Source organism: Anthonomus grandis, chromosome 4, assembly GCF_022605725.1.
Source record: "Anthonomus grandis grandis chromosome 4, icAntGran1.3, whole genome shotgun sequence".
NCBI classification, from domain to species: domain Eukaryota; kingdom Metazoa; phylum Arthropoda; class Insecta; order Coleoptera; family Curculionidae; genus Anthonomus; species Anthonomus grandis.
The window spans coordinates 10,901,092-10,917,119 of record NC_065549.1 but is presented as its reverse complement, the minus strand read 5'-3'; the positions used below and the strand labels follow the sequence as shown (position 1 = coordinate 10,917,119).

The window sequence follows — 16,028 nt, the reverse complement described above, 5'->3', positions numbered from 1 at the left end:
CTATAATATGCTGTCTATAAGACTTGCTCTTACAACCCTATGAGGTCATTCGTTGGTTGTATTGACCTATAGAAGAGTGAAATATCAATTTTTTAAATAAACAATGACGAATTTTAGTCAAAATAAAATAACATAACCTATAAAACACTTGCCAATATTGACAACACCGACACTCATCTAGATACTAGGAAGCGAAGTTATATTTGAATTCAAATTTCGCGGGATTTCTTAAATCGCTGCGACGTCACATATAATCCAGAAAGGTGTACACTGTGCAGACAGCACCTTGAACCGCAGCTTATTGCCAAATACAAGAAATTTATTGAATTTCGTTGTTCCTAATGTGATACCAAACTAAAATAGACCACTCCAGATGATCTTTATCTTGTATATGAGCAAAAAAAATATATCGAATATTCACGAATCTTCTAGATTTATAATTTTAGAAATAAGTAGTAGTTTGAATATTGATTTTCAAGCAATAAAAAAATGTAGTATTTCATCATTTGGCGCAATACCTTGGTGATGTGCTGTCTATAAGCCTTGCTGTAACAACGCTATGAGGTAATTATTTATGTTGTATTGACTCATGGGAGGGTTGAAAATCAATTTTTTAAAGAAAATATGACGAATTCTAGTCAAAATAAAACCATCCGCAAGGTCGTAGCTCTTCTGATAGCTGAGATATGGCATTTTTGATGCCCATTTTTGGCCTCAAAAACGGATGTCAAAAACGACTTTTTCAGGATTTTCAAAGTGCTCTCATTCCCTTAGTTCTGCTCGTATCCTGTTATAACCCGGTGTTTTCGTAATCTAGGTGACCCAAATAAGACGCTGGTATACTTAGTTTGATTTCGAAAAAAATCAATTTTTGGTGAAAAAATTTGATACGGGGGGGTATACCCGAAAATGAAAAATTCCAAACTTTGAAGGTCGATATCTCGGCTTCTATGGGAGCTATCGGGAAAACTCCAACGATTTTGTCTTAGTTTCGTCGTTCTGAATCCAACGAGACCATCCGCAAGGTCGTAGCTTTTACGATAGCCGAGATATGGCATTTTTGATGCCCATTTTTGGCCTCAAAAACGGACGTCGAAAACGACTTTTTTAGGATTTTCAAAGTGCTCTCATTCCCTTAGTTCTGCTCGGATCCTGTTATAACCCGGTGTTTTCGTAATCTAGGTGACCCAAGTAAGACGCTGGTATACTTAGTTTGATTTCGAAAAAAATCAATTTTTGGTGAAAAAATTCGATACGGGGGGGTATACCCGAAAAATGAAAAATTCCAAACTTTGAAGGTCGATATCTCGGCTTCTATGGGAGCTATCGGGAAAATTCCAACGGTTTTGTCTTAGTTTCGTCATTCTGAATCCAACGAGACCATCCGCAAGGTCGTAGCTTTTACGATAGCCGAGATATGGCATTTTTAATGCCCATTTTTGGCCTTAAAAACGGACGTCGAAAACGACTTTTTCTGGATTTTCAAAGTGCTCTCATTCCCTTAGTTCTGCTCGTATCCTGTTATAACCCGGTGTTTTCGTAATCTAGGTGACCCAAATAAGACGCCGGTATACTTAGTTTGATTTCGAAAAAAATCAATTTTTGTTAAAACTAAACGAATTAAAAAAAATTATTTAAATTAAAATTTCGTACGTGGCCTTAATTGGCTGTGGCGTCATACATCCAGGAAGGTGTGCAACTGTGAAGGCAGCACATTGAACCACAATGTTGTCATTATTGCCAAATAGAAGAAAGGTAATGAATTTCGTTACTCTGAATGTAATACCTAACTTAAATTGATCAACCCAGACATAATCTTGTACATAATTAAAAAAAAATTAATTCGAAAATTTATGAAGCTTCTACATTCATTATAGAAACTACAATTAATTTTTTAAACATTTGGCAACAACTCCGTGGTTCAATATGCTGTCTGTAAACTTGCTCTTACAACCCTATAAGGTCATTCGTTGGTTCTATTGACCTATAGGAGAGTGGAATATCAATTTTTTAAATAAACAATGACGAATTTTAGTCAAAATAAAATAACATAATCTATAAAACACTTGCCAATATTGACAACACCGATACTCATCTAGATACTAGGAAGCGAAGTTATATTTGAATTCAAATTTCGCGGGATTTCTTAAATCGCTGCGACGTCACATATAATCCAGAAAGGTGTGCAGACAGCACATTGAACCGAAGCTTATTGCCAAATACAAGAAATTTATTGAATTTCGTTGTTCTTAATGTGATACCAAACTAAAATAGACCACTCCAGATGATCTTTATCTCGTATATGAGCAAAAAAAATATATCGAATATTCACGAATCTTCTAGATTTATAATTTTAGAAATAAGTAGTAGTTTGAATATTGATTTTCAAGCAATAAAAAAATGTAGTATTTCATCATTTGGCGCAATACCTTGGTTTAATGTGCTGTCTATAAGCCTTGCTGTAACAACGCTATAAGGTAATTATTTATGTTGTATTGACTCATGGGAGGGTTGAAAATCCATTTTTTAAAGAAAATATGACGAATTCTAGTCAAAATAAAACAATATAATTTATAAAATACTTGTTGGCAACACCGACAAACTGTATCTAGACCAGGAAGCGACTTTGCGTTTAAATTCAAATTTCAAGATCCAGGAAGAGATGTATATGGTACAATAAATCGCGGTGTTGCCGATATTGCCAAACCGAAAAAAAGTACTAAATTTTTTTTTTATATGATACCAGTAAACCAACGCTACCCAACCTAACCCTATAGGAAAAAAAAGATAAAGAAACGAATTTTCTTAAACCACCTTTCTAGAAATTGACAGACTTCTATTTCAGATAGATTTACAATATTTCGATTTATGTGCTGTCTCTATGACTTACGCGAAATATACGCCATGAGATTATTGACGAGGTTGGATTTTATTGGCCTACAATAGGGCTGGATATCAAATGTTTCATATGCAGCACATATCCTATAAAACATTTGACAACACCGTGAGTAGTCTGGATACTATAGGGAGTGAATACATTGTTGTTGACAGTTTGTTTCAAGGTCTGCTCAGCACAAATACTTTTTTTCAGAATTTGTTAAACACAGATTTAGTTTAAAAAAAACAAGCATGCTTCAAAGTTGCTGTACTTTGACGACACCCAGCAGTTGAAGAAAGCAACTGGACTATTAACTTTAGTGTTCATGGATTCTCTTGAAGATTCAAAAAGGGCTTTTATTAAAATTCTAATAACTTAAATAAAATCAATTACTTACTAGATACTAATATTAGTAACTAGAAAACCTAAACTAAGATTTCTAAAACAAAACAAATTTAAATTTGGCGCGTCACCTTAAATGACCTCATATCATGTGATCCTCAGAGGCGTGTAGAAAGCATATTGTACCGCGTAGTTGCCATTATTGTCATAAACGAGAAGAAACTAAATCATAAATTTTCAATTTTGCTCTTTCTACTTTGGTACCCAATGAAAGTGGCTAACTCAGCTGAACCTATTCTTGTATATAAAAAAAATAAAATCGAAGTTTCATTAAGCTGCTAGAACTTGAAACTCGCTTTAATTTAATTAGTGATTGTCGGATACTACCGAAATTGATCCTCTCACCATTTGGCAATACGCTGCCTATAAGGCTTCAAATATAAGCTCTGACGTCATTAGTTAGTTTTTGTTGTCCTGTGAGAAGGTTGAATAAGCATTTTTTAATGAAAAAATGAAAATTTTTAATTTTTCAAAAAAAATAATGCTTTTTTCAAATCAAAAGAATTAATATTTTTTCAATTGGAATGATTCAGATGATTTAAATTAAGAAACCAAGTAAAAAGTGAAGTACATGACTTTAAAAAAAAATCCGTTTTTTACCTTAAAATGTCAAGTTTGAGAAATTACATATTTAGTACAGGGGCTTACAAAGGTTTGGATAATTTTTTGAATATTGTTTCTGTGAACTTGAAGAACCTGAGATTAGTTACAATTAGGAAATATCCAGTATTTACAAGGACCTTACGAGTCCTAATATTTAGTCTCAGTGAATAACGAACAGCTTTCTTCTGTAGTTTAAAAATACGTTGAGGTTTTAAAATTAATTAAGTACAACACACTTACTGAACACAACATACTACTACAGAAGTTTAAATCCGTAAAAACCGACCTAGGTGCAAAACATTTAGAGCTTATTTTTTAGATCGGGCATCGATTGGTGGGTAAGTATTAACAATTATTTCTTATATGACCTAAACCTCTAACTTCCGCAATTCGAAACTAAAAATACAAAATTCCCTAACAAAATAATTCAGTAAATCCCCGAAAATCACACATTCAAACATACACCGCACCAATATAATAATATACCCCGCCGATCTGATGTCACGTACTTTTCGAAATTTTTTCCAAAAAAAAAAACAAATTTTTTTTAAGGAATTTTGTAGGCGCACGTCGGCTACGACCCCCCGTCACCCGACGACTGACCAGCAGCTTTTTTGAAAATAGCCGACGCTGCATTAGCGTCGCGACGCCGTAGAAAGAGACAAAACGATGTGAAAGGATGAACGAGAAAATGAGAGTATTTTTGGAGTTGAGATGCAGCTTTATGTTGAATAATTAGTGGGTATACTTAAGTTGGATTATTTTTACGTGACCTATTGCCCGATTTATGGAGTTAATTTGTAGGATATTTTATAGGAGCTATTTTTTATAGAATAAATATACTTTGAACTAATATTATTTTATTTTATTTTATTATTAGTAAGTTATGTTTAAGTTTTATCCAGATTTTGATTTTTTCCATACGACTTTTTCTCGATTTTTCTTTAAATAGCGTAGGGTTTTTTTCCGTTCATTAGGTGTGAATTAAAGCAATCGAAAATACTCAACTAATTTAATTAAACACTTAGAATACTAAATAGGATCACTTACAACTAATATTTATTTTTATTTTATTTATTTACTACTATTTATGTCAGGTTTAAATATCGCGCCAATATTCCGAACTGTACTGTACTAAACTGCCCCCCAGCGGCGACGCGGCTCCTTATATACTCGGCTGACCATATTTCCGGAAGATTCGTTGACCTGCACGACGAAACATCGTACAGTGTGCCACTTATGTCATTCCAAAATAATGGAGAATCAGGAGGTTTTTCGACATTTCCAATTTCCTTTTTCGCTTCTTCACTATTTATTATTTGCCACCTTAATTTTAATTGACTGTAACGTCATATATTTCCTGTCGAGTACCTGTAGAGAGCATATTAAACGGCGCAGTTGCTATTTTTGCCAAATAGAAGAAATATCTTAAAATTTGTCATCTTTTAATTCGATACCCAAATTAGTAGACCAACTCAACTTGATCTTTTAGAAACCACCATTGAATTAATTTTTCTAAAAATATTTCTTAAAGAGGGAAGTGGCTGTGTTGCTCGAAGGATTGTACAAAATAATCAAACCAGATATCAGAGCAAAATGATAATTATTATCTTATGTTAACTTTGATGATGATTTGAAATATGCCGAACGCACTCTGCTAACATAATATTAAAGGTTTTGTTCCGAATAAATCTGGTTTAATTATTTTATAAAAATATTCTGGCAACTCCGAAATTCATGTGTCTCAACTCTTTTCTTTTCTTTATTCGATCCTTCTCCATTTTCCAATAACATGTTAATTCATCCGATTTTAGTTTCTTCGAATGATGCTATTTCTTTTTCGATACTTAACTTGGAACTTAATTTTAAAAATTTGATCAGTTTTTTATGTGGTAAGTCAAAGAAATAAGCATAATTTCTTGATAAAAATTCCAAATAGAAAAAAAAAATTTTTACATTTTCCATTTAATGAGACAAATATACTATTATATAGATTGATGGTCAAAATGAATTCCTTAACATACTTTATAACACAAAGGAAGGTCTAAACACGCAGCAGAGACGAAAGTGAAGTCGTAAACAACCAAGGTTTATATATTGTATCCTGGATACGACCTCCAACTTCGGGATCGACGTCTTCTTTATAAACGATATTTCTGGCCAACAGGAAGAAGCTCTGGAATCCCCAGGGTTCGATGTTTATGTATTTCAAAATAACAATCAAAAGAACTACATAATTATCCTCTACAGACCAACCAGCGATAGACACTATAAAAGGCTTTTCACCGACCTTGCTGCTAAATAGACGACCTGTAAGCAAACAATGTAAGTGCAGAAAGTATTATTACGGGAGATTTTAACGTCCTTAATATCAAGTGGTTGATATATTTTAAAAAAACTGATAATGAGGGGCTAATCAGAAGCTTAAGCTTAAGACTTTGCTAGCCTCCTGGATCTGTTTCTCGCGACGCATCCTGATTCGTACAATATTACCGTACATGCATCACTAGGAACATCAGATCATAAATAAATAACCGCAATAAGCCAACTAGAAATGAAAGCCTAGGGTTGACCAATGCCGCGTAAAATTTGGCATTATAGATCAGCCAACTGGAGATACATTTAAAAAATTTCCTCTTTTCATTTCCTTGGAATGATGTCTATTTCAAGACCAATGATCCTTCAGCGTTTGCAAGCGAGATTTCAGAGGTGATTTTGATAGGTTTATATTCCGAATACCTTAAAAAGCTCTTCAGACAGCAAACCGTGACTCAATAAAGGACTTGCTGGGTCACATGTTCACGTTATACTGTAGACTTATATGTCTACCACTGGGTCTGATACTATAATGTCTAAGGATTTGAGAAATATCTTGATGCTCTCATAAAATTAAACTTTTTATTAAAATAATGGAATAAGTGCAGACTTCTTCCAAGTAGTTCGAGTCATTCCTTAAAGGCAGCTAAAGTCGTAATTTACGTCTTCCAGGCTTTTGAGGTAATTTTTTATTTTATTCCAGGCTTTTGAGGTCATTCCTTTGACTTCATAGTTCTTCCAGGAATTTGATGTTAAACAGCAGAAAGGCCTTAAAGGCAACGTAATTTTTTAGAAGTTTTTTTACTGTCTGGAAGATAAAATTAAATGAGTTGTTCCAGGGAACTATTGAGAAAAAAATTAAATTTTAACTACTTAAACAAAAAAAATGATTTTTTTAAATTTTAATTCTACATGTTGGGCGCCAAAATATCTCAAAAAAAAAATTTACTTGTCTAGGCAAAAAAAAATCGATTTTCACATTTTACATCTTTCTTTTGAAATATTCTCAAAATTTTATTTTTTCTTACAAGAATGTAATTGAACCTAAAGATATAAATATTTTCTCACTAATTTTAGTTACCTAAACAAATAAAATTTAATGATATTTAAATGTTCAGTACTACATGTTGGGCGCCAAAATATCCCAAATATTCCTCAAAAAAAAAAGTAATTCTACCTGAAGATATCAATATTTTGTTATCTATCTAGACATAAAATGGTCGGTTTTCACGTTTTACATCTTTAATTAGAACCATTTTCAATATTTCAATTTTTTATATCAGGCGCCAAAATGTCTATTTCTTCTCATTCCATTTATTCCAAGCCGTTTTTATTAAATTTTTTTAGAACATTTTTCTGCCTGAAAGTTCAAAAAACGCAATTTCTTGGTTTTTCTGAGAGAAATAACGAGCTAGGTTCAGTAAATTAAACGTAGACTTCAATTGCCTAGAAGAAATAAGATATTACTCATGAAGAAATTGAAAAATGACCATTTAATTCCTTGGAAAAACTGGAAAGTGACCGCAACTTCCTGGAAGAAATTAACAAGACAAACCATCACTGCCTTTGCCGAAAAAGGTTTCTTCGATGTCAGAGATAGTCTTTCGTTACAGAAATCTTGAAGAAGTTCTAAAACGCTTAAATACTAATAAAACCACGGACCTTGATGAAATTCTCTCTAATAGTATTAAGAAAATGAGAGATAGTTCTGACACCACCATTATGCAAATTACTTTCTTTTTTATAAAGAAGAAGTCTGTTCCCTGGAGACAGGAAACTTGTCAACCATCATATGAAATACCTGGACCAACATCATTAGTAATTGTCAGTATAATTTTTGAAAATGCAGGTCTACTGGAATGCATGTTTGAACCGAGGCTATCGAGAAATATGGTGCTGGTGGTGAATCTGGATATTTCAAAACTATTCGATAAGGTCCGGAATAAAAACCTCTTAAACAAAACTGTATTCTTATGGTTTTCCACCAACTCTCGTTGCCTGGATTGGAAGATTCCTCGAGAACCGATACATTTAGCTTGTCATTGATGGACACATGCAGAATGTATTTTGTCCCTACCCTCATCCTGTTATACGTATATTAATAAACTTCTTGATAAAACTTCCAATATAATTTACAGCTTTGCTGATGAGAGTATATTGGTGTCCTCCTTCAAGCCGCTCAATTAGATGACATCAGTCGATACCCAATGCCATAGGGATTGCCAGATAGCAACTATTAATGCCGACCTTGGAGTGAGGTAAGTGCAATCTGATTGAGTTTAACGTAGCTAAGACTCAAGCTGCTGCATTTACAAAGGCTGCTTCTGACGCCCCAAGCCTTATTATGTTAGGGCTTACTTTGCCGCTGTCTTCGTCAGTTCACTTGTTAGGTGTGAAGGTTGGACGCAAAATAGCGGGAATAGCTAAAGCAGCTCCTCAAAAATTTGGGTATGTCTTTAAAACGAAAAAGTTGTATACACCGCAGTAGTTTTTATTGCTTGGCAACTCTCAGATTCGTCCATCTCTTGAGTATTGCTCTCACATGTGGAGGTCTGCACCCAAACACACTTTAAAGCTGCTTCATTCTATCCAGAAGAGAGTCATACCTCTTATAGAACATCAAGATATAACTAGAAAGAAGCTTGGACAGTTTGGGGATAGAATGAAAGTGGCGAGCTTGACTCGTTTTTATATAATACCATCAATGCTCTTCCGAACTAGCCAATATTATTCCACCTAGAGCTATACATGCAAGATGTACTGGTTAGGCGGGTGCGACTTATGAATATCTAGTGCATCTGCAGACGTCTAGAACATCGCTACATAGGGGCTCCTTTTAAAGAAGTGGAAGCCTATGGAATCAACTTCCGAAGCACGTCATCTCCGAATAATACAACTTGCAGAGCTTTAATAAAAATATCCACAGACACCTTCGTAGCACTGGCGCTTTTTGATACTCGAGTACCTTTTGTGTCAGTGTATTCTGTTTAAAAAAAATAATTTCACTTAAAAATAGGTAAAATAATTTAATTTACTAAATTTAGGCGCGGTAACTTTTAACACTTAAAAATGCCTGATCACCATCTTGGAAAAAAACTAACGATAAAAAGGATCTACTGAGTAGGCGTTTACTTTACGTCACTACTTAGAAGTACTCAATAGAGCCTTTAAAATGGTACCTCGCAAGTTACACACCCACTATTACGCACCCACTTTTCAGTTATTTTGTCCAAGATGGTTTTCGCATTTAAATTATTATTTTTATGCAAAAAAATCATTATTCATTTTTCCAAGATGGCGCCCGTCCGCCATTTTAAGTTTTTCAGAGCTGGGTCCTTCTGAAATTTCCGGCGCATTCGCCATTTCTCGGGGATTTACTGATATTAAAGACACAATTGAATAAGTGCTATAAAGTGCTAAGTATATGGTATAAAATTATCAGTGAAAAAAATTCACTTGAGAATTATAATGCCCCACCCTCGTTAGATTTGAAAAAGTTGAGTAATTTCTAAAAATATGATAAATAGATTAAATCTTGTATTTTTTGTCAGTTATGTCAAAAGTGGGCATGTGAAGTCATTGTACTCAGATGGTACTCATTGTTAAGGCCCAACTTACCAATATTGATAACGTCGAACTTATAACGTCAAATCATTTTACACGTTCCACTAATATCAGATCAGTCGCAATTTCTGAGAACACCGCAAATAAACAACTTCCTTATATGGACATATTAGGCCGATCTTATGCTCTCATTGGCAAACTAGAAATCAGGAGAGGAGACCGCCAATCAGTGTTGCCAATATAATAATATGTGTACTAGTATTAAACATAATGTACTATGTACTATTCAAATCCGTACTAGTACGCTAAAAATACTATTATTTTTGCATATGCGTAAAAATCTTTAAAAATGTACGATATTAGCGCCATAGCTTTTTTTTTCGTGTTGAAAAAATAAACGGTAGATTTAAAAAATAAATAACAACCCTGAATGCTAAAGAAAATGTTACTAACCCTAAAAGCGAAAGAATAATCATGCAGACCCATACAAGTCCTTAAGAATCATCAGGCAAATCAGTATAATGTGAAAATACAAATTTTCAAGAGACTTCAAGCTTTTCTCTAAGTTCTTTGCATCTTCTACTGATCCGTCACATACTTCCAATCCTCATAATATTGTCGGTGCAAATGCAGAATTAAAAATTTGTTGATTTTATAGCAGAACATAAAAATTTGTTGATTTTATACCTTCCCTTTACAACTGTGGATCCTTTAATCAAAATGTTAGTATTGCTTGCTTTGTTTTATGGCACTGCAACGAGGCAATTGCCATAATGTTAGTATTAATTTTGAGCCTACCAAGAACATGAGTTTAAAAATGGGGCAGTTAATGTATGACCACAAAAAAAAAGATGACAAGCCTTTGTGACAACCTGCTTAATCTTAACGATTTAATAAGTTTTAATAAGTGAATATGTCGAATATGATGAAATTTGCATTAATATTCCTAATTTTTAATTTTAATTATAGATTTATTTTTATATTTGCTTATTTATTTTTATGTAGGATAATTTGTAAGGTTTATATTTTAATAAGTTCTTTCTTTTATTATTATGATTTAGGGAAGTAGTGTAAAGTTATGTGTATTTTTAGTATATTCCATTTGTATCTTTGGTTACCGTAAATGGTACAAACATTTGTCCAATAAAAAAATTACTATTTTTGTATCATTTGTACCATTGTTTTGTGGGAACTTGTACTATTATGTCCAACATATAAGTTAGCAACACTGTTGCCTTCAGTGTCTTTTTGTGTTGACGGCCGTATGCAAAACAACATAATTATGTCATTATATTTAGCATTACGATTTCTTTTTATGCTGTACTTTAAAGTGTAAAATAAATTATGTCATTGAACCAGGAGCCATTATTTGTCAAACTAATGTGACGGGCCATGTCATTAAAGCCCAAACACTCATAACTAAAGTTTTTTGGAGTCCTATTTAAAAAAGTTAAAAGGAGTAATTTCAAGAGTCAAACTGGAAGTGATTAAAAAAATTAAATGTCTCTCCTAAATGTTCTTCCCTTAATTAAATATATATTAAAACATATATATTTTTTAAGAAAAAAATCAACAAAAATTAAAATCTTAATTTCCATATTGAACATTTGTCATTAAAGTGATACCAAAACAAACAGTAATTTTATATATTTGTAACCAGAAAAAACATTTTTTGGACAGCAAACAGCAACCATTTTAAATATTTTCTGGTCTAATTCCTAACCTTTAACTATAATAAAAACATTATGGTCCCTGTGTAAAAACCTCATAAAATTAACCACGTTAATATGTGTTTTAATCGCTATTTTACGACGAAAATTCTAGTTTAAATCAATGAATATCTGCGAAGCGGAGAATTAGCCTGTCATACTGCCAAAAATAAACCGTGCAAATACAAAACAGCTTCGAAAAATAGAACAAAACATGCCAAAACTATCACGGTCACTACGGGAAACATGTCTGATGGTTATATTTTCGAAAATGCATTAATATATGTTTGAAGGAATTGTTTTGGAAATGATCTAATATGTAATTGATGAGATTTTCTGATCTTAATGGACATTATGTTATTACAATTTCTTTAGAGAAAACAGACTAAGTAGATACTATATCATTTTATTAAAAAAAATTGTCTAATATCGAAAATTATTATCTTAAGTTCTAACATGAGTGCACTAAGACACCATCATCATGGACAACCACGACTTCAGTCTAACTTTTATTTAGGGATATAAAACCACTTTTAAAGTTTATAGTCCAAGCGGTATGGAATTTAATAAACCATTACAGCAAATTCAGTGAACCAAATTAATTGTGTTTACCTCTTTTTCCCATAATATATACGTATTCTAGAAACATATCTTACAAAAATCAATTTAATTGTAAATGTCTAACTTAATTTCTTAATTAACCGGCCTAAGATACCGTCAAATATGGACAATCTCTGGTCCAATCTAACCCATGCTAGAATGAGATGGAAATATGTATGAAGTTTATAGTCCAAGCATTTTGGACTTTAATTATCTCTTACCATGAAATTTCGGTGTTTCGTCCAATATCGTATAATTCCGCTTTAAGGATAGCGCAGCTATTTTCAGGAAACGTGACACATTGGGCCCCCTCGTCTCGAAACCTGGGGGGCAGCAGATCTGGGTTGGGTTCACCTAAAAGTATTTAAACTTATATAGTTGAGATAAAAATGGCGGATAGTTGCATGTTGAATATGTTTGAATTATCACTGAGTACTGGGGCTGCGAAACAAAATGGCAGCTTATTTAAAATTTAGTTTGTCACTATAAAGTGATAAAAATGTTGTTACTTATAATTAGGGTTAGAATTGTTTTTGATGGCGCTTATTTGACAGCATTTTGATTTTGTAACCGAGGAATGAGATAATATTACTTCTTGACAGCTGGAACTATCAAGATGGCGCCATTCTACCGACTTGACAGTTCCGTTTTATTTGATTAAATTAAAACATATTCACGTGTAGAACGTTAAAATATATACATAGGTTTAAATATATAGGTAGGTAATAAATATTTAGATATTAAAATATTATATAACGTAAAATGATATATGGCTGAAAATAGATACCTTAATGCTAAAATGTACACTTTAAGTAGTCATCGACCTGATGTATTATGTCATATGCATTTTACACAAGCAACTTCTTAACAACAATACTGAACCTCTTGTAATTATGAAGCTGCCTGATCCTGAGAGGCAAATGATTATAAAATTTTTTGCTGTAAATGACAGATCTTTTAGTCAAACCTGAATGGGTTAGTATTGGGTGCAAAATTGTAGCATTATGTTTTCTATACATAAAACAGATTGTTTTAATAATAAAAATACACGTCAAAATCCAAATCCCACTACTGACAAAATATAATTGGAGGAGTTTCTAGGAGCCAGGTTAAATAGACAGCATGCTCTCTTCTGTAGCATAAAAAAATGAGTTGATGAGTGTCACTGAATATGAGAGATTCAGAAACAAATCCCATATCTTAAGTGCTTCAACTAATGTAAATTAAACACTTCTTGTCACGATAAAGCCGACCTTGATTCTCACAGTTCTTCCAGCGTAACAACCTCAATAGACCTGCAACAGGCATAGTACCTATATGAGACTCAAACTTTAATCTATTGGCAATGTAAACTCCCAAAAATGTGCACTGATCCAAATGTTTTTATTGTGTGTTCCCTGTAGCAACATTTTTAATATTACTTATAAAATTTAGGATAATTATTTTTGTAATATTAAATATCAAGCTGTTAGCATCACACCAAAACTTAACACCCCTAAGGACACCATCCATAATTTACTTCAAAATGACAGGATTCTTATATGATGCCACAAGACTTTTGTATCATCACCAAATGTTGTACAACAATCATCCTTTAGCACACCAGACATTGACGTCGAGCAGAGATATTAAAGGGCCTAACACGGAACCTTGTGGAACACCAGAATTAATGTTCAAATAATTAGACTTGGTGTTTTGAAAATAAGCATCCTGAGATCTACCCCTTAAAATAAGACTACTTAAAACCACTACAGAGATTTCCCTCTGAAACCATACACAGCCAACTTTCTCAGCAAGATACCATGATCAATACAATCTAAGGCTTTAGAGACATCACAAAAGAAGCACAAGATCTTCCCCATTAATGCTAAGATATAGTTCTTCAACAATCCGAAAAACAGCGTTACTAGTACTTTTAGATTCCAGGAAGCCGAACTGTAAACGACTAAGAATATTATGGAGGTTAAGGAACTGTAACATTCTACCCTTCATAATCTTCTCAACTATTTTTGTTGAGACGGGATTTCCTTATCTGCTCGTGTTTATATTATTACCTGCTCTGTTATTCCACTCTTATCTAAGATTTCAGCTCAGCCAGGGTGATATAGGTCGACTGAGGTAAATTTAGAAACACTTTTATAGATGTCATCCCGACCAGATGAGTGCTTATCTTTTATCGTTTAAACTCTGAAGTAACAGGTCTAAAGTAAAAGCTCTCAGCAATGGTTTTACCATCAAGTCACTGAAGTGGATCCACTGAGACTTGTGTAAAATTGCAAGTAAATTTGTCGCCAATCGAGAACTAATGGGCATTTAAATCATACGCTTTTAAACTTGATTGAAATAGTTGGGAAGAATAAGACTTTCTAAAATTGTTAGCAATTCTCTATATTTCTTTTTGCTTATTTAATGCTAAACTTATACAATTATTATAAAAAATCTATTTGGCAATTGTAATATTACGTCGATAAATGCAGCGGTATCTATAAAAGCAGGATAAAAAAATTCATTGTGAATAAAAAACGTTTTTATAGAGTGTAAGCGCCTTATACTCCTGGCTGATATTTTAATCCCTCTAGTCAACCAATGCTTACTTTTTTTTCTAGGTTTTATATTTATAAATGGACAGATCCTTTCAAATAATTGCGGTAGTTGAGAATGAAACGAATAGAGTGACCCAGATTCATCCACACAAATTACACACAAATAACATTTTCTGAATTGAAATTAGTTCAGGGGTAGCCCAGAAGGGTGCTAGAGTTAATTTCGACTTATTCTGGTTGGCTGGTTAATGGGTATGCACATTGACCAATGTCATGAATCATACCAAAAGACTGTAACACACTTAGAGACTTACGAGTCCTTATCAATAAAATTGATGCTAAAGTCAACCGTCAGTATTACTAAAGCATGTAATGGAAGATTTGTTAATATAGTATCTAGTTTAGAAATAAATGTTTAAACATCGGCATTAGGTGACCGATAGGTGCACACAAGAATAACTTGAACATTGTCGACTGAGCCACATAAATTTCAAAATTCATCTTTTCGCAAATATGACTATACTTAGCTACATTTCCAAAATCAGACAAGCTTGGAAATCCTAACTATAGTACATACATTAATATAGTACCTCGAATATTACAATTTAATCTACAGAATTTGGATATTATGGTATAGTTTGAAATGAAAATTGGTTAAGCAGCCTTAATCCAATGTTCTTCAATTTCCAAATTCCAAATAAATATAATCTCGCGATAATCTATACTTTCTAAATAAACGTCAAGTTCGCCAGTTTTATTTCGAATAGATTGACAATTTAAAACAAGGGACTGGCAATTAATGTCGTTTAAAGTTGCTTGAGCTAGGACTGCAAAAGATTTACCCTGCTATGATTTAAAAAAGGACTATATAGATGCGTTTTTAATCAGTATTTTAAGAAACCGAATTAATATCCCCGTGCATACCGGCAAAACGGATGTAGGCACACACAAACTGCATGAATGAAGTATTTACAGCTTATATCCTTTTAGAGTAAAAATACAGACTATTAAGCAATGTCACACCCTAAATACGAAACAACAATAATTTTTTATATCTAAAAAATGATATTGGAAGCCCAAAAAGTGCAAAAAGTAGCTATAAAATTCATTGGTGTCTCACAATTTTTTGCGCTCGCAATTAATTAAAAATAGGTACCTAGTAACTAAATATATCACACCCTGACCTACCTACCTCTTATAAACTTAATCATATTAATTAATTCGGTCTAAAAACTTTAGCAACTGAATACAAACCGCGACATTTCGACACGGATAAGAGACGTCATCAAGGTCATCGGAGGGGCGCTCTAAAAATTCGGGAAAAACATTCGGGAAGATTTTTTATATCTTAAAAATTAAACGCGGAATTCGAATTCGTATGGGTTACGGTGGAGGTTAAAAATAGCGCGTCGC

The 16,028-nt window shown here is 33.0% G+C and overlaps 1 protein-coding gene across 1 annotated transcript in view; it reads right to left on the bottom strand.

Annotated features, from left to right (window-relative positions):
• Positions 1–15,980, bottom strand: part of LOC126735716 (nuclear anchorage protein 1-like) — a 178,206-nt gene extending 162,226 nt beyond the window's left edge. Inside the window, exons 1-2 of the mRNA XM_050439795.1 lie at positions 15,808–15,980; positions 12,294–12,426 (exon numbers count right to left, since the gene is read on the bottom strand). Of these exons, the coding sequence (XP_050295752.1) occupies positions 12,294–12,426; positions 15,808–15,826 (152 nt within the window). The 5' untranslated portion in view covers positions 15,827–15,980. The remainder of the gene's footprint in view (positions 1–12,293; positions 12,427–15,807) is intronic.
• Between the last annotated feature and the right edge of the window lie 48 nt (positions 15,981–16,028).